General features: G+C 33.6%; 1 protein-coding gene across 1 annotated transcript; it reads left to right on the top strand.

The window, feature by feature from the left end:
• Nucleotides 1-15,043: 15,043 nt before the first annotated feature.
• LOC110884131 (small nuclear ribonucleoprotein SmD1a) lies at nucleotides 15,044-19,664 on the top strand. Its single transcript, XM_022131809.2, has 4 exons — nucleotides 15,044-15,181; nucleotides 15,290-15,366; nucleotides 18,801-18,992; nucleotides 19,445-19,664. The coding sequence occupies exons 1-4, from the start codon at nucleotides 15,168-15,170 to the stop codon at nucleotides 19,504-19,506; spliced, it is 345 nt and encodes a 114-aa protein (XP_021987501.1). The 5' UTR covers nucleotides 15,044-15,167; the 3' UTR covers nucleotides 19,507-19,664.
• The last annotated feature ends 1,066 nt before the right edge of the window (nucleotides 19,665-20,730 follow it).

Here is a 20,730-nt window from a genome sequence, read left to right as displayed (position 1 = left end):
GTCAGAATACAGAAACCTATCATTTAAAGCTCGCGACTCGATTGCGTATAGTATATCGAATAGTTTAGTGAAGCGTACAACATAATGTCGTTCAGATTGTAGCAACCTGTTAGCGTTTTGAGATAGAAGAGCAATGCGGGTTGTGTGTGTCGATCGAAGTGAGAGCAAAAATCGAATAAATATCAAAATTAATCACATAAACAGTTAAACACACATAAAATCAAGGAGTCATCAGAGTCAGCAGTTGCGGGCTCAGAATCGAAACTTGCAAAATTCGAGAAATAGATTGTCTGCGGCTATTAGACATTGACTACCCAAAGCGATTCGACTATTCTCAAGGATGCAATGACAAGTCCTTGTTGTCCTAATAGACTATGCTCTATCACCGTCATGCGGTGGATGGCACTCGTCCTTTCGGTCGTTTATGCACTCAAGTCCTTAGAATCCATCAAAACTTTGGTGAGAGTTTTGTGAAGCAAAATTGGGCGGAATAGATCGTCAAGGTTCGGGTTTCACCCCTAGCTTAGCAACTTCTTCCTTGTTTTTAATAAAATAGAGGAGATTATTCATCAAAATATGGATTTCATTCCTGATTTGGTATAGTTCTCCCGTTGAACAAACGTTCGTTATTGAAAAGAATGAAGAAATCATTAATAAGTTGATAAAACAGCATTGATCAAGCAATTTAGTCGAGAGTTTGCGGTTTCACACATAATCTTGGCTAAATCGCTTTCTCATTATTGAAAATTCGAGTGCGGTGATAGTGTAGTGCAAGCGAGAATAGCGGGAGATAGCATATATGCTCGGTCTGTTGGTTCCTAACTATAGTCTAGGTCTCTAAGACATCGACCCGGACTAGGTCGAGTCTTGCCTAATTCCCTATAGTTATGGCTCTGATACCAATCTGTCACACCCCAACCGATGGCAGAATCATCGGGGCATGGCATTGAGCGAAACAGATTGTCCAGAAGTTTCCATAACATTTATCATTACTATTCAATTTAAATAATACGTCCCATACCGTATCTCAAACAGTAAAATAAATTATTACAGACAAAAACCAGGCAAATATTCTCTTCCGACAACTCAGATTTAAATAGACAACAATTGCTTATCTGGTTCTAGAGACCCTTAATCTGACCACTACAGACAACTATTTGTTGGGCTCTAGAGCTTTATTCTAGTCTCGCTTTCCTAGCAGATAAGCATCTTAAACACCTGTCACATACGTTAAAAAAAGTCAATACATAAAATGTAAAGGTGAGCATACAAGTTTGATAATAGCATACTAGGGTTCGAAATAGTTTACGCATAACCAGCACGTACACAGAGGAAAACGAAGCATGTTAATTATCGACATGGATCTATCGATACCAATGACTGCGGGTTGACTGCCCGAGGCAGTTCGCAATACATGATTACCATTGTAATCCATGCAAGTAATTGTCCTTAACAACCCCCATGTGAACGGGTGCTGAGTCCAAACTATAGTACTATCGTCGTTAAGGCAAGTAGACAACATTCCACGTGTAAACATAACAACAAGCATTCATTTAGTCACGTTATACATGCGGTAACGGTTAGCGTTTAAAATGCTGTGTAGTGTGTTCGATGTGATTTCGTATAAGTAACGTATGTAACACCCAAAAGTGCTGAAAGCAAAAAGGGATCGAGTATACTCACAACGGTTGATGGATTGAAGGGAGCGTTTGAGAGTAGGGTTAGCCTGAATAGTTCGATAGCATAACGATAAGCAACGTGTAAAACAGAAAACAAGTGTTGGAGGGTCGGACAGCTGGTCGATCGGACGGTAGTCCGATCGGGCGGCTGACCGTTCGGTCGGCAGTCCGTTTGGACAGTTGTCCAGTTGGTCGGTAGGCCGATCGGATGGCTGTTCGAGTGAATTGTTTCTTCTTTGAGAAGGATGTGTTTGTGTATGCTGTCTTGACTTTTAAAGTTTTTGTTGTAGCATTTGAAAATATTGAAGTATCTTTACCCTTCAGGTCGGTCGATCGGACGGTCGTTCGATCGGCCAGCAACCCGATCGGTTAGGTACTTTTAGCAAGACAAGTTCTCAGCAGGGTGTCACCTGATCGGACGACTGTTCGATCGAGTGGCACTCCTAAGGCATTGAACATGTTGAAAATCGACTAAGTGTTGAAGTATAGTATCTCATGATCCGAGGAGTAATCCGATCGGACGGTAGTCCGATCGAATAGCTATTCGTTCAATACTAATCTTCAAAATAAATTGATTAAGTGTGGGACCATGTGTTAGCCGATCGGCTGACTGTCCGATCGGCTGACTGTCCGTTCGGACAGCAATCCGATTAGTCAGCATCCTGACCTGATCAGCCTGTTCGCCTAACACTTGCTTGTTCTGATTGTTTGTCGTTATATCGAGGTGTTTTGACAACGAGTCGAACCGTAGAACGCTCGTTCTTACTTATTTCTCCTGTTCGGACAGGAATCACCCAAATCCGACCAGTGAACAGTTCGGAACGGAGTTTAACGTTTAACCCGAAATCGGTGCCCCTCGTGGATAGAATCCGGATCTTGAGTCATGCAACCACCGGAATGATTAGCAAGTCGGCACAAGCTCCGTTTCTATCGGTTTTGAAGGCATTGAGTGTAAAAGAGTTGAAAGAAAGTTGGAAAAACCATCTTTCAATCCTTTTCACAGTGTAAACGTTTAGATCTATGAAAGATCTTTGTTTGTTTATGTGGAAATCGGCTAGATCCAGGTTATTCTTGGTGGATTGAGGCCAAAACATGAAGTTCTTCAAGAACCCATGATGAGATCATCCTAAAACACTCGAATATTGATGATTTCACGGTTAAAGTTAAGATTTGAAAAATAGAAAGGTGTAGGAGTACGTGTAGATCAAGAAAGTACAAGACTTAGGATGAAATCTTACCGGAATCGGGAGAAATCTGAGAAAAAGAGGGGAGCACGAGCTGGTCGGGCAGAGGTTTCCAAAAATAGAAAGTTTAACAATGACAGGGGTATTTATAGGATGCCAAAAGAGGTAAAGGCTGGCCGATCGGTTGGTCAGCACGATCGGATAGCCTGTCTGATCGGACAGCAGTCCGATCGGCTGGCTGTTCGATCGGCTGGTAGCCTGATCGATCAGTTGCCTGATTCGGGTGTTCGGTGCGATGATTTTTTTTTATATTTCGATCTCGATTGCGATTGATGAGAATACGATAGATTTTCCTATTCAAATTACTTTTAATCCCAACTACTATATCAACAAACAAGCATCTATATCTCGCACTGTCTCTTCTCCACCAATTATCATAATTCGATTTCGATTGAGTTCAATTGTGTTTCGATTTCGATTCGAGTTTCGATTGATTACCACACATAACATAAAGTAAACATGCACAAGTAACACATAAGACACACACATACGTATAATAACAACCAAAACTCGCGTAATTCGAGTTTCTAGTTCGATGATGATTAGATTAGTTCGATTACTGATTGATTGACTTTATCGCATTGTTAGTTCCTATTATTCACAGTCGTAAAGCGGTTCGTATCAAGAAATATACTTCGATTACTTCGATTGTAATTAATTTCTCCATATAATACAACTAACGTAAACATAAAATAGACTAACTATAGTCAAAGAAGTCAAGCAGGGATTGAGCAAGGAGAGACATGTCGCAATTAGCGATCTTTTCTTCCTTTGACTTCAATCTTGACTTTGACTTTCGGAAACATGGGGTGTTACAAGAATGATGATACTTTGAGCAATGGTTTTTCAAAAAGATTCTTTTTGCACAATTTAAGCATGATAATATGTCACATAAGCATGTAAGTTTCAAACTGGTTCACGTAAGCAAAACATGTATTCACATTGATAACAACTTAAACAATCATGGAAAGAGTTAGAAATTTCATTGGTTCTTCGAATGTTATTATTGTTTTAGGTTGCGATAGTTAGCTCGATTCGGAAAATTCGATTTGAAAAGGAGATAAGCTTAAGGTTTAAAACACATAAAAATTGATATAATTATAAATATATTCAACTATAAAACTTGGAATGTCCCAGAATGGAAATAATGCTAAGCCAAAGTAATCAAAACTTCTTTTGATTTATGGAATCATGCTTTGGCCTAATAGGTAGAATACTCACGCCGAAACATTCGGTTAACGATATTCACCCTTTCGGTTAATACATGTCCTTAGTCAATCGAAAGTTCGAGACTTTGGTGGTATTGAAAATTGAGGAGTGGGTCTAGTTATCAAGAAGTGGATATCACTCATAACTTGGTGACTTAGGTTTATAGGTTAGGAGGTGTATTACCTCGAAGTTACTAGATTCATACCTTAACACAAGGCTCCCATCAATGGCACTTGTTGGTACCTTGGTTTGGTGCAATGAGATCTAAGTAAACATTATAACAAGCAACTAATACAAAGGTTCTCAGCCAAAACAGAACATAAACTCAGCTTTGGACCTCAAAATGGTGATGTACCAACTTAGTTTACCATGGTAAACTTGTGGTAACAATCCTAGAGGTTTATCCACAAATGAGATGAAGTAAGAATTCATGAAGAGAAAGTGAGTTGAAAGCTCACTTTTGTCCTTGAGAGTAATCTGCTCTAAAGTTGTAATCTGATTGTTTGAGAGTGTTTAGAGAGTGATTTGAGTGTCGGAAAAGTGAAATGAAGGTGTGGGAAGCTTGGTTTTATAGTGATGGATTAGGGTCAGTGTTTTAATGGAGTTAGAAGGTGATTGGGGGTAAATTGATGTGGAGAAAGTGACCAACCCAGATCAACAGAATAACTTTCTGCGGATTAAACCCCGCCGCGTCACGCGACGAGGGGACAACTTGGCTGTCGCGTGACGCGAGGCCATGAAGTTCCCAACTTCCTTTGATTTATTCAACTTTAGCCCCTTAACTTGGTTTTGTTGATATTCAAGTTATAAACTTATGTTTTATCACATTTTCGAGTATGTAGAGTGTATGAATGTATGTCATAAGTGTTGTGCATGTATGAAGTGTAAGAAGTGTAAGAAGGTTATTCAATAATTAAGTGTACGAAGTGTAAGAAGTGTTGGCTACACCTTCTATTTTTTCCTACAAAGTGTAAGAAGTGTTATAAGGGTGACATATGACATCTAGAGATTTTGTATTAGAGGACATAAAGGTTATTCAATAATTTATTTATTTCTGGAACGTACATCTAGTAACCAATAAAATGTTATTTGTATGGAAACCCTATATATCTTAACAATTCAATATCGTTAGTTACATAAACACGAAGAATGCATACCTCTATCATAATTCATTCAATTTTTTTGGTTTCTTTCAATTGAATAGTATGAATAAAAAATGGCAATGTCCAATGCAATGGTTGATTTGTTTTACCAATTACAGGTTTATTCACAAAGTGTTATAGCTTTTATTTTTGCATGTAAATGAATCTTGCATGAACAATTTATTAACGATTTATTTTACCAGCTACAATCCTTCATGAACAATTCATTGACGATGTGTTTTACCGGCTGCAAGTTAATTCACAATGTGTTATAGCAGTTTATGTTTTAAGAAGACACTGCATTTTTTAATTATTGACGTTGTGTTTTATGAGGTATTGGTTTCATCATGGTGTGTTATATCTATACTATACTACTATATAATACATATTGAAAGGATACAATTGGAATTTTACAACTTAATCTAACAACTTCATTCAATAATCTCTATTTATTAAACTTCATTTAATAAAACATAATATCTATACTATACTACTATATCTATATATATTCTAAAGTTTAGTTATATGTTCTATTTTAAAACCAAAATTTATGGTTGTTTTAAATGCATCATCTTATAAAAATCCTATTAATTGCATTTAATTTATATTAAATAAATAAGAGATAAGATAAAAAATAAAATAAAATAATTATATATCAATAATCATTAAAATTAATATCATCAATAACACATTATACTAAATAATATATTATAGATAAAGGTAGATTAGTTTAAAGTTAACTTTGATCTTAATTTATTTTAATAATTGGTTTAAAGATAATTATTCAAACTTATGATTATTCTGTAAAATGATCTTTGACAAGGTAACCATAAATTTAAATTTCGAAGTAACTAATATATTAAAAGTAGCTCAAATATAATTCGTAATAAAAACACAACAATATATTTTCAAAGAAAACATATAATAAAAAAATAGGTAAAGGGATCCAAATGATATCAAATATTAAGAACTTATCCATGATATTAGTATCAGAATTTAATAGATTAAGATAAAATTTAAACCGAAAGATCATAAGTATCATAAAAATATCATTAAATTAAAGTTAAAAAGTAAAGAAAAGAATTATTATTATAATATTAAAATAATAAAAATATATAAAAAACTATATATATTATTAAAATATTAAAATTACTATTTGTACCGATACCAAACAAGACCGTACCGGTATTTTCGATACCAGTACCGGTTGACACCAAGCTTATCCCACCCCGTGATACTAAAAAATCATTAAATTAAAGTTAAACAGTAAAAAAAGGAATTATTATTATAAATATTAAAATAATAAAAGTATTAAAATAACTATATATATATATATATATATATATATATTCTAATATATTATTAACAAGATTTTGGCTAAATTAATTAGATTATTATAAATAATAATAATTTACAAATAAAACAACACAATTTGCAACAAAGCAATGCATGAAACACCATATTAACATATAGTACAGTACATTAATGCTAGAACCTAATCTATACTATATTATAAAGCATTTCATAAGGATACCAACCAAATTTAAGTAATTACAATCTTTTATACTTATGGTACAACAACTTAATGATGTTAGTAAGGGGTAAAATGGTCTTTCTACATTAATATTAAAAAATAAAAAAAATAATTATCTATATCTATATCTATCTATCTATATCTATACTATATTATAAAACATTTCATAAGGATACCAACCAAATTTAAGTAATTACAATCTTTTATACTTATGGTACAACAACTTAATGATGTTAGTAAGGGGTGAAATGGTCTTTCTACATTAATATTAAAAAATAAAAAAATAATTAAATGAGAATATAATCACAATTAATTATAATAATACAATAATAAGTTCGGTTCTTAAATGCAATTAATAAACGAAACCTATTGGGATAAACCGCAAAAGCACTCCAAAGGTCCAATTTCAATCAATATGTAATAAATTTGACCGATTAAGGAATCTCCTATCATTGCTATAAATTCACCATTTCACTCAACATCAACTCCTTTGTCTACTATTGTGCGAGTTAGAGTCGAAAAGAAAGAGATAAGAAAGAGATAAGTTGATATGAAATTTATTTATCTTGGTGGAAAGGTGTGTTCTTTTATACCCATTTCAACATTTATTCGAAAAAACTTTGGTTTGTTTCTTAAAATATTCAAATGGGATAACAGTTTTCTTTTACATAATCTATGAGTTTATATTGATGTTTTATTATGTTTTTGGTGATTTAGTGGTTTTTTTTTCAAATTATGATTTTATATTACATATAAAGTATACACACAGGTTATTGGATACAAAAAGACAGACACTTCATACTTCATCAAGGTACCCTTGCATGACTATAGTATCTGGAACCATTTACCATGTATTGTTTAATTGTTCATAAATTTATAGTCTTTTTCCTTTTTGCAGCTTCATGTATATGGAGGTGTAAAAGGGTGGGTACGAGAAAAGTTATTCATTTGGAGATAGACATTTATTTGGCCTATTGGTATTTCCTTTTTTAATTTCTACTTTACTATTTTTTTTAAACATATGCTGCTTTTGTATGATTTAATTGATACTATATATAGGCAATATAGATGCAGAGGAAATATTTGAGGAGGTATTGTTTGATAGGATTGGGCAGCAAACTTTAAGGGCTCGGATGTTTTCAACCCGCGCAAAAGATTTAAATTGATTGCGTTTATCTATACTATCGTATAAAGCATTTCACAAGGGTTCCAACCAAATTTAAATAATTGCAACATATTATGCTTATAGTACAACAACTCAATGAAGGTAGTAAAGGGAATTAGTCTTTCTACATGAGTATAAATTGATAAATACAATTAAATTGATAACTTTATAAATTAAGTATTGTTAAATACTTGATAAAGAATTAAATCATTTGACTTAGTTGAACATCATCACCTTCCTCATATTTACATTGCTTTTCCATTTCAAGTTCTCCGTAACCGATTACTTGATTGAATTTTATAATTAAGTCATTATTATTTGGTTTAGTAATTGCTAAACATCATACAAATAAGGTTACAACCTTTTTTGCAATTTTATCAGATAGTTGATGAACATCATATGAAATAAAAATAAAAATAAATAATAATAATAATAATTAAATATAAAAAAACTTAATCAACGTTATTATGAATTTAATTATAACTATAAATGGTTTTAAAACTTAAAAGATGCTAACCAATTAGAAACGAAAATTACTAAAAGGTAATTTCATGGGGTATTATTATCTATAATACCTAATAATTGCAACAATAATGATTAAATAATGAACTTAATTACAGATGGTTTAAAACTCAAAAGAATGCTCTTTGCATCTTACATCAAGTCTCATGGAATAAGGTTCAAATGATAACCATTGCATAATTAGGAACCACTTTTTAGCCCTTGGATCGTATTTTGATGGTTGAGACCTTTAAGTGCAATATCTATATCTCTAAGATGAAGATAATGTATGGTAATGAAGATTTGGAGCAGCAAGAGGTAAAAACAGCCCGAATTTTTCCTTTTATAAATTCGATTCGATTCGTGAGTGTTAGTGTGTGTGTTTATATTGATTAGGGTTTCATCAAATGCAATGTGAGGGTTTCCAATCGGTGTTTATACAAATAATATAGAACCCAATTTTTATGTATGTGTATGTAGTGTGTAGTATGGGGTCTTGCTTACCTCATTCAAGGAATAACAATGAAAGACAGGGGTCATTGATTTCGAAAAACTCCGCCCCTTTGTTCGCCTTCTTCCTGATTTTAAGTTACGGTGAGTCAATTTCCTTTTTTCTGATTCTAATCGATTAAGAACTATACGTGATTAACCAACGAATTGTGGTAGATTTTATGTTTCTATTGCAGTATTTGGATTGAATTGACTGTTGTAATTTAATAATCGTCAGTTATAGTTCGTTTTTTGAATATAGAGAAACACTGACTTATTTAAGGTGCTTGATTTGGATGAATAGTAGCAATATAAACTGCTATTGTAATTTGGTGTGATATTCAATTCAATATCAGCAACCTAATCAAATTGTTCCCTAAACATAGAGTAAATGTGTTCACCAGCAAGGTAATAATATGTACTAATTTTCAATTATAAGAGACTTCTAATAAGGAAATATAGCTATTAGGTTATGTCAAGGTAAGCATAGTTTATAAAGAATATGTTGCAGAATAAAGTTAATACAACATTTTAGTAATAAATAATAAACTGCTTTCTTATCTATAAAAGGGAACAAAACCTGCAATTTGACTTTTAGATGTCAAAACTGAATTTATATGTATATGTGTATGTAGTATAATATATATATTTAACATCTATTTTACACCATCTAAAACAATGAAAAAGAAAAAATAAAAATAAAAAAATTTGAAAACTGTGACGTCTTTTGAAGAGGGTTGAGAAACCACACGTCCATAGAATTGAAGTTTTGTGAGACCACATGTGGTGGGGCGCAAACCTCTCTCAAAGCGTCTTAAAAACGCGGGGGAACACTGTACCCTCGGGCGTTTTGGGCCTTTTTTTGACTGGTAGTGCTACCACAAAGCGCCGAACGAGGAGTGGACTTTGGTCAAAATAACCATGGTCAAACGGCTAACTTTAAAAAAAACCGGTTTTTGTTTTAAAAATCTATACTATATTCGCACTTTCGTACCGTGTCACGCACTATCTATATCAGTCGTCGTTCCAGGAAAAAACAATAACTATTATGCATGTCGTGCATCGCACGGGTGTTCCCCCTAGTAATACATATTGAAAGGATACAATTGGAATTTTACAACTTAATCTAACAACTTCATTCAATAATCTCTATTTATTAAACTTCATTTAATAAAACATAAGACATTATCTATAACTCTATTTATTAAACTTCATCATTTAATAAAACACTAAGACATGCATACGTTTAAACAAATCCGTAACATGTGATCGGTAAAGTCATTGGGTGAACGGAATTATCTATAACTCTATTTATTAAACTTCATCATTTAATAAAACACTAAGACATGCATACGTTTAAACAAATCCGTAACATGTGATCGGTAAAGTCATTGGCGCCCACTCCGTTCACCCTAACTCCACTTTTTTGCCTTCTAAGTTAAATAAATTAATCCTTTCATTTTTTTTATTTACAAAATTTTTATTCAAATAAGTTGTTTTCATTGTAACCATAATTAATAAATCAAACATATCAACAACATGAGCAACTTGGGTGATGCATACGTTTAATCTATATAATAATATCAACAACATGAGCAACTTGGGTGATGCATACGTTTAATCTATATAATAATAGTTAACACAACAAAAAGATACCAAAAATGATATAATAAGTTAAGATGGTAGTATTCATTTAACTCAAATAATGTGGCAAAATAACTTAAATCCATTAGTATTCATGTAATTCAAATCATGTGGCAAAATAACTGAAATCCATAAATGAAATGATACTTAATCGCCCAAAATAAATAGAGAGGGATTTGAAATGAACACCTCATCTCAATGAACAATCACTTGCACAAGTAACAGAAATAAATAAATGAAATGAGAGTTAATTAAATAGTCATTATAACGAGAATTTGAAACCAACCATTAAATGATTTGCTAGCTTATTATATGTTAGTAAGTACAACCGTATTCTTGGAAAAATAAACCAAAACTCTATTTCCTCTCTTACTCTCTATCTCTCACTCAAATTGTACCGAAATCAAAAGGTTCACTCACATCCGCCTTCAGTACATGAGACATCCATTGCCAACGTTGCGTCTACTCATCATTTGCTACATTGTTGTTTCAGTCGATCTCATACTGTATCGGACTCATGAGGCTCAACCAGAAAGGTAGTCATTGATTATGGTTTGTAAATGACACAACTCTTTCTTATATACATCCATTCATAGCTTCTATTATGCGTGAGATGATGTAATGAAATATATGTTTAATTCATCATTTAGTTTAACAAAAATCTTGTTTTTATGTTTCACTTCAGTATTGATTTATAATCAATTTATGCTTCAGTGATAATAATAGCTTTAAAATTTATGCATCACTATGTTAATAGCTTATTCAAAACAAAGATATCCAACATCACCTTTCTTTAAGTGCTTTTGTCATGAGATGTACACACACTTGGATGTAACATTCGAAACAAAATACTAACACTTCCTATGACTGCCATTTAATTATTTTTTATATCAGATTTTCATCTCATAATTTTTACCTTTTTAATAATGCATATAGAAATGGGGTTTTCACCTCAAATGTCGTGTACCAAGCGGTTTTACGCGACTAAAAACAAAGGTACATCACTTCAAACCTAACATATACCATCATTTGCTACTCTTATCCGGAACATTTGATTTTATTTCCGAAACATAATAACATTCTTCATTTATTGCAAACCATACAATACTAACCTCATGTCCCATATACTACAAATCTTGCAGTTCACCAACGGAGGAGACAACTTGTATACCTAAATATGTTAGTGCATACATCTGTCGTCTTCGTCTTGTATCGAGTCTTGTACCTAGATATGTTAGATCAGGGCATGTTGTTCGAGAAAATAGGAGATTAGGTTGAAATAGAAGCTGATTTCGCTTGAACTGGGTGATTCCGCTTGAATGTGTATTGTGTTGTTTCAAGCGGAATCAACAACATTCTTATTCCGCTTGAAGTTGTTTCAAGCGGTCCCTATATATAGTCTTCGAGCGAAATCATTTGTAATGGTTCTGAAAATTCATACCGAGGTGCTGCCGGTTTGAATTCTGGATGTAATCAGTGTTAAATCAATTAGAAGAGTGTTTAAAGTGAAGTACAAGCTGTGTCTAAGTCTGTTTCTTATTTTCCGCATCTGAAACAGATCAAAACTTCTCTGAACGACTCATTCGGGTCAACGCACGATCCCACAAAATATACCTTAGCTACTAATTCAACATCAAAACTACATTTGCTCCAGTGTATTTACAAGCAAACGATTTTCCTTTTGGTAATAAATATAACATTATTACTTTTCAACACACTACATTTGTTTTCCCGAGTACTATTAGAATGCACACATAGAATGGAAGAAACTAAGAATAATCCAAATTGTTCAAATAATTCAAATTAACAAATATGTGTCTACAATACGTATCAGTAAAAATTATGATCCCGCCGCGTAGCGCGGGTTTCCCACTAGTAAGTTATGATTCACGAAGGACATGTCTTTATATTTTCTTAACGATGTTTTTAATAATTTTGGGGTTCTTCACGTGTTATATTGTATAACACAACATACGTAAAACACATCATAATTGGTCATCTTTGAACACACTAATGGTACATATACTATCAAACATATGTTGTTTCCAGTTAAAACAACAATATAGGGCCATTATATTAAGCGTATAATTAGTTTCCCAAACAACAAAAAAAAGGAATGCAAATAAAAAACTATAACGTAAAACACACTAGTTTGAACACAAAAATAACACTCCTATGATGTTTAGTTGTGATTTTAAACACATTTAACAACTAAACATGTAACTTACGCTTGTATTGCAGGCCGAATTTCTTATCTTTATCCATGTTTTTGTGGTTGATTTGGTATATATTTGGGTGCTTCGGAGGAGAGAAGGTAGAGAGAGAGGGAAACTCGCAAAAAAGGTGGGAGTGTTTTATGGTATGACAATTGTTTCATTATTCAAAACAATTAAATACCACATTTACCCCCAATCAACTAAATCAGCCTATTTTTAAGACATATATATTACCAAAATACCATCAAGATGATCTCAACAATCAAACACACTCATCTAATGGTCAATATCACTCCTTACACTTTGTAGGAAAAACACACTTTGTAGAGGAAGTCCACCCAATACATAAATGTAAGTTACTAATTATCAACCCCGTAACCGCCAGAGTCTGAATCTTGACATGCAAGCGGCTGCTGCCATCGGGGATCATTTCTTATTATCAACCAATACTCCATGTGACTAAATAATCTTCCATAGTTCGGGACATGGTACTCTCGAAGGGCCTCGTTAATCACTTTTTCCTCTATTACATCGTCAACACGTTGCATTACGTAATTGAATAATTGGTTAAATTTGACAAGCCACATTCTCATATCCCTTTCCACTTTAATGTAAATGGTTGGCATTGCGAATCGTTTCACCCATACGTTGACGAAAGTCGTTATACACTGCCCTTCAAAACGACAAGACTTTGCATGGTATGCCTTTGTCCACATTCAACTGGGTCGCAGTTAAGGCTAATTCTTCGGTTTGGCACGGTATCCAACACCACCACATAGCCTAACGCCCGCCATCTGCCTCACCCGACCTACCTTAACGCCCCTTTCACGCCATTGGGGCGTTACCCCGTTATGGATAACCTAGTTTACAATAGCAAATCAACAACCTTATTGTGCAACAATATATGAATTGAAACTCTTGTTGAATATTGATCCGATAATGTTTAAGTATTTGTAGTTTTTTTATTTTAAATTTTTAGCACTATATTAGTTATCATACAATTTGATTTTTTAGTTACAAACAGTAATTGATAATTTTTAAGTATTTATTTTATTTTTATTTTTACTTGTATTTTATTTATTGTTCAACAATATATGAATTGAAACTCTTGTTGAATATTGATTCGATAATGTTTAAGTATTTGTAGTTTTTTATTTTAAATTTTTAGCACTATATTAGTTATCATACAATTTGATTTTTTAGTTACAAATAGTAATTGATAATTTTTAAGTATTTATTTATTTTATTTTTACTTGTATTTTATTTATTATTTAATTTGAATTCTTAGTAATAACTTGTGTTTGTTAATTTCTAAAAAAAATCTAAATCTGCATCTGTGTTTATTTTTTAACATTCAAAGTTATTTGCCCACGCATTGTTACAGAACGTTACCGCGAGCATTGGATCGATATCAGTTTGGTCTGTTAAAGTACCATTACGACACAGGCACTCGATCTATAAATCAACACGTCATTTACATCAACCGAAAACTTAGGACGAACACCCACAATGGCACTGATGTTCGTTGAATGGTATCGACATGTTCAGATTTGTCACAATACTGGTACCGATTCTCAATTTTTGTAGCAGACAGAGTTGTATAAACGAAAAATTTTCAAAACCGGAAATCATAAAAATGAATGCATGTATCGGTGTCGTTGTTGTTGGGTATGGTACGGTAGCGAACTAGCGATTTGGTGTCTGTTTATAGAAAGAAAAAAATATATATAAATATTGGTACCGAAATAGAGGTTGTTCGTTCAATTTCGGTTTGGTTCACTACATTAGCGACACATATCTGTTATCAAATAGGAAAACATAAAAATGAATATATACCGGTACCGATGTTGTTCGATACAATATGGTAGCGATATAAGGTCATTTTATCAAAAGAAAAAACAATAAAGATAAATAATGGTACCAATATAGATGTTTATTCGGTTTTGGTTCACTTTGGTATGATAGCGGCAAAATATCCATTTTTAATAAAATTAATATCGTAATGTTGAGAAAAATAAACATAGAAAACAAACAAAACCGAACTGATATGAACATAACAACATCAGTACCGGTATCGATATTCATTTTTATTTTTACGATTGATGTAAGATTTTTCCTTTCAATTACTGTAACGAATGTCAGTACGGTAACGAACCGAACTGATAACGTTCATACCGGTTAACCTAACTTGACTCAATCATCATGGGCTTTCTAAATGGACCCTAACCCAGCCCAGATATATAAACCACAACGAACAAACACAATCGCTCTCGTGCCGAAGCCCTAAAACACCAAAAACCCTCTTCTTCTACATCTTCTCCGGCGTATTGTTAATCCTCCGGCAATGAAGCTCGTCCGGTAGTTCTTAACGTCTTCTGCGTTTTTTTTTTCATATAATGTTGTAGAGAGTTTGATGTTTCTTATGCGACTAATTGACTGACTCTCTGGTTAATTCTGTGTGAACAGGTTTTTGATGAAGCTGAACAACGAGACGGTTTCGATCGAACTAAAAAACGGCACTGTTGTTCACGGAACAATCACAGGTGCTCAGATGTTGATAATTGTGCATCTTACGGTTTGATTTTGTTATGTTTTGAATTTATTTTGGTGTCAGTGTTTTATGAACAGTTGTTAATGCTTGGTGTGTTATTTTAGGCTTCACATGGATTAGGTTTCAGCTCATGTTTGTTGTGCAACATTTGTAGTAGGATATTGGTTTGGTTAGAATTATAAGCGTAGAATCGTATTCTGTTGCGATTGTTTTTATGTCTGCTTTGCAGCTACATATTTATGAGCTAGAGTCCTAATAGGAAGTAAGAATTAGGAAAAATTTTAGCATGAAAGCATTTGTAACAGGTTAGAGGTAGTTCATATTAGGTATACCTGTATATGTCAAGTTGCAAATGTATTGCTTCTTAAGTAGGTTTGTAATTTGGACATGAACATTTCATGTCTGTTTGGAATAGACTATAGAGAATAGCCAATACAGATAGGCTAACATTAGGAGTATAAAAAAATATTAGGGTTTAGATTTGCAGAAGCACGCAAGTCGTGAAGTCATGTTCTCAGACCAGTGGCCAAGGCAATATGAAGGACCATTTGGATTATATGTTTTGTTTTATGACGTATCAAGATTAAAAAGGTAAATCATACTTATAGTTAGTTCATGTACTAAAAAAGGATAATGAATACTTAGAGTTAGACCACCCAAATATTACACTTTGTTCGAGCATGCAGCTGTTTTTTAGAAGTTGCAAAGTTTAGGTCAATCTATCATCGAAGTTCAGTTAGAAGTTACTGCCTTGGGCCTTAGACGTAGAAAAAAAAAATAGAAAATTAACTATTGTATGTATCATGTACACTTGAAAAATTACATAGTCACAGATAATTCCTTAAGCATTATATATTTAAAAACGAGTTCACATATGATAGTGCTATAGTTTTTATTTGAATTGTTTTTCTAATTTTGTTTTCATTGCACACAGATGTTGCTTTAGTTTCTTAACAGTTTATGTTTCTGCTTTTAACTTTCACTTAAATAAAATAATAGTTTTAATAGTCCCACCACTATGTAGTATCGACACTTGATGGTAGAAGTTCTGTCACTAGTTGACAGTTATTCACATACTATAATATTTGATTCGAAATTGTGTTGCTTCTTCAACATGTAAACAATGCACACATTCAAGATACATATGCACAGTTACATACACGTAACAGCCAAACAAACAAGCAAACAAACGTACCCAATAAAATCCCACTCATAGAGTATGGTATGGGGAGGCCGGGAGGGTGAGATGATGGCAGACCTTACCTCTATTTTTGAAGCATAGTTGCTAATAGTGCTCATAGTAGGCGCTATAGCGAATAGCGTAGCGAAGCGCTCGTGTGTCGCTATTTGATTTTGGTGCCTCCATAGCGGGTAAATAGTGGGATTTTAGTTTTTTTTTTTATTTTTCTGTTTTACTATAAATAGCGGGAACTTATAGGCATAAAACAGCGGGATTTTAGGCTTTTTGTTAAATAGATATATAAATGTTTCTAAAATTTTCTTCTAGTGTGTTGCTAAACATAAAATAGTGCCCGCTATTTCATCGCTATCGCTATCGTTCGCTATTAACAACTATGCTTTTGAGTAAGAGAGGTTGCTCCTGAAGAGATCCCGGTTCAAAAAATCCTTCATTTACGGTATTAAAGTACAAGTAAACATGAAGTGTATATTAGTAGTAGATACACCAAACATCCATTTATTTGTTAATTAGTATCATATAACTAAAAAGCATATATATTTTTTTAGACTAATAGTTACCAAACATCAACAATGTACGTCAAGCTAAAAGATGCATAGAAGCCACAAAGCCGCATTGTCATTGTAACAGAGTCCTGCTTGGTCATGGTTTCATAAGTGGGCCGTATCCGGATTTGGCATAATTACCTTTATAGGCCCTTTTAAAAAATTAGATATAACAGTATACTTCTATGTCTATTCTTTACATAGTTATTAAAGCGAGCGTCCAGGCGCGCCTAGGCGCAAATAAGGTGCAGGGCGGGAAAACGCCGCTTCGGGTTCCGAAGCATTTAATGCGCAGGTACATTTAATGTCTATTCTTTAGGGACTAAACGGAAACTTGTGAAAGATGAATGTTAAAAGATATAAAGTTATTTAACACCCTAAAGCCTAAACACGCTGCAAACCAGCCGCTATCTTCTTCTTCATCTTCTTCCTGGTTTCCGGCAGAAAGCATCACCGGAGTGGTATTTTTTCGCCGGAATTCGCCGTCGGAGTCGCTATATGCTCAATATGTGGTCGCTATGCACCTCGTAGCGGTGATTGGCCGCCACGCCACGCTATTCGCAATAGCGTCCGCTCTGGATGCTATCGATAACTATGCTTTCGATCATTCAGCTTCAACAAAGTTGTGATTTTTAACACTTAGAATCGTCAAATGCTAGTAAAAGGAAATTTAAAACCTTTGTTTTGAGTATTTAAGCTCCTAGACTTTGGAAACTGATTTTTCAGGATGATGATTAGTTTGTTATTAGTTGCTGGTTCAGTAAATTGATCAATCAACATGTGTCAACTTTCAATTATATGGAATAATATCTTAATCTGTATGGTCATATTTATAAGTACTTATATTTCACAGATTGTTTTTGGTCACATTTTTAATCTCAATTCCATGGCAGTTTAATGATTTTTTAGATTAATTTTTTTAAGGAGTTTCTAGTTTAAGTAGCAATAATGTATTAATGTAGCTTTGAAGGGCTATTCATTTTCCAAACATGTCAGGCAGGTTGGTCAAATATATATTGTTCAGTTTTCTTTCGAGTACTTAAATATGATTACAATAATTATATCATTTTGGCAACGATTTATGAGGTTTTGTGCATTAAGAGTACCCTTTCTGTGACTTTCGATCCATTTACTTTAATACTAGTTCATATTTCAGTCGTTTGACATGTTGATAAAACACAACCTAAACCATCCTGTTAAATAGGTTAAATTTGCTTTCTCTATGTTTTTACTTGGGTTAAAATAAATTATAAGCGACTGAGGGTCTGTCCTACTTTTTGTTGCTGTATTTTTAAATGTCATTACGTACTCGATCTAACAAAAAAAAGCACACTATTTCACTTGCATATGGATTCAAAACATGTGACCATTAATTTTGCAGTTAAGGGATTGCCCATAAAGCACATTAGAAATTTTGCAAAAAACTCTAGACAATGAGAAATATAAACTTTTGTTGTTAAATCTGGGATGGATAGAGCATAACAGTTTCTTTTTTTTTTTTTAAACTTACATTTATTGTGGTTGGTTCTTCCAACTGTTTCAGTCATTAGTCCAAACAGATGAACTTTTATTAGAAAGATACTTAATGTCTGTGTTTAATTATTGCCATGTTCATAATTGGGACCACCTGTCAAATTTCTTGTCACCGTGTTTAACTAGACCTTTTTTGTGGTCATACTACAGGAGTGGATATCAGTATGAATACACATCTAAAGACGGTTAAACTTACCCTAAAGGGGAAAAATCCAGTGACCTTGGATCACTTAAGTGTGAGGGGCAATAACATCAGATACTACATCTTACCTGACAGCTTAAATCTCGAGACTTTGCTGGTTGAAGAAACACCCCGGGTCAAACCAAAGAAGCCAACTGCAGGTATTTGTCATTGTTTATTAAAAACTTTAATCCATACTTTTGTTTCTCTTTAATGAATTGGATGCGTCGAGTTGGATCAGGCAGGTTAGGTAACCAGTAAAAAAGATTAAGTTTTAGTTCAAAACTCAAAACATATAACTTTTGATATGCTTTGAAATGGGTTGGGTAGGCCCAAAACACATAGTTCAAAATTTTGAATTTTTATATGAATAGAAAGTGTCATAATACAATTTTGAATATTTTATATTAAATAATATGATAATTTGGTAAAATGAAACGATTTAGTAGGTTATATGTATTGAATACATTTGGGTGACTTTTGACTTGTGCTTTCTGATGTAAGATTCAATTTTGGTGGTGTGTGGATATCCCATTTGTAATATTATATAGAGATATTTTGTGTTGAAATTATACCTCTAATATCGTGTTTATATTCATTAAAATTGTTTTAGGGAAACCAGTTGGACGTGGAAGGGGTCGAGGACGTGGACGTGGTCGTGGTCGAGGCCGTTAATTTTCCAAGACTTGTATTTGGTTTTGTAAACATTTGTATTGTTGTTGGTCTGAACATGGATCCTATGATAATCTTTCGAGGTAATTTTTCTTACTGTTAAACTTGGCGCTTTAACCCTATGCTCCTTTTAATCCAATGCTATAACTAGCTTTTTTAAAGATCATGCTGACCTTGCTTGCGGCTAGTTTAAAATTGAAAGAGCTTGGGTTTGGGTTGTTTTGAGTGTTATGTTTAGGCTTGAGAGTTGTTCAAGTAAGCGTGTTTGTGTTGTTCGAGGGAGAGTTAACTGCTTCAATAATGGTGTTGAGATAAATTAGGCTCGTATTTGAAAGACAAAGAGACTCCCAAGTCCCATCTAACTGAGACTCGAAGCACGCATATGATGAGATGAATCATTTACCCTCACATTATCATCATACTCAGTAAATCCCACCAATAGCAAAGTTAAGGTAGGGTCCGAGGAGGGTAAAAATGTAGACAATCTTACCTCTACCCCGTAAGAATAGAGAAACTACTTCCAGTGAGACCTCCGACTCGATATTATCCATCATCACATTGTCAATTTTAAGATATTTGGATACCAGAAAGCACTAGTGTTTCAGATGTTATGAAATTGTTAATTGACCTTTGTTTAAGATTGATTATTAAGATGTTATCATTTAAATAGGCAGTCCAGAGAGTAGATGCAAAGGAAAATCCTTATTGATAAACTGAAATTACGAATTTTGTTCTTTGTAACATATAGTCTTCCTTTGAAACTTTTTAACATAAATATTTTTTATTTGGATGGTTGTTTTAATCAAGCATGAAGTCTTGTCGTGTGCAAGACACACTATTTCAACCCTTTAAGTATATATGAAGCACCCCTCCCTCACCGGTCGCTGTTGATGCTGCCGCCACCCATTCTCCATTACAATGTCGGCATCCACCAACACTCTATTAACACACAATGACTCTCCTTAATATGGATTGTGCTTCTAACAAGTCAAAGTCGGTCGACTAGCGCCTAGATACCGCCTTTGACCGACTTTGACCATGGCAGATTAATTGACCGACTAGCTCAAAATTAGGCAGTAAGTGGCTGCCTAGCGCCTAGGCGCCGATTAATCGGCCGCCTAGGCCGATTTCTGCAACCATGTATGTATGTAAACGATAGTTTAAATTGACAAATTCTTTGTAAACAGTTTTTTGGCCACTAGTTAATGTGTATTAGCTTCCCGCACA

The sequence above is a fragment of the Helianthus annuus genome, chromosome 10 (genome assembly GCF_002127325.2).
Source record: "Helianthus annuus cultivar XRQ/B chromosome 10, HanXRQr2.0-SUNRISE, whole genome shotgun sequence".
In the NCBI taxonomy this organism is placed as follows: domain Eukaryota; kingdom Viridiplantae; phylum Streptophyta; class Magnoliopsida; order Asterales; family Asteraceae; genus Helianthus; species Helianthus annuus.
Note: the sequence above shows the minus strand (reverse complement) of the source record. Positions and strands in the feature narration are given on the sequence as shown.

What these genes read in the sequence shown, in the direction of transcription:
- LOC110884131 (XM_022131809.2), top strand. An exon ending in TGTTCACGGAACAATCACAG is followed by an intron (nt 15,367 to 18,800) that starts GTGCTCAGATGT and finishes GTCATACTACAG; the next exon opens with GAGTGGATATCAGTATGAAT. An exon ending in ACCAAAGAAGCCAACTGCAG is followed by an intron (nt 18,993 to 19,444) that starts GTATTTGTCATT and finishes AAATTGTTTTAG; the next exon opens with GGAAACCAGTTGGACGTGGA.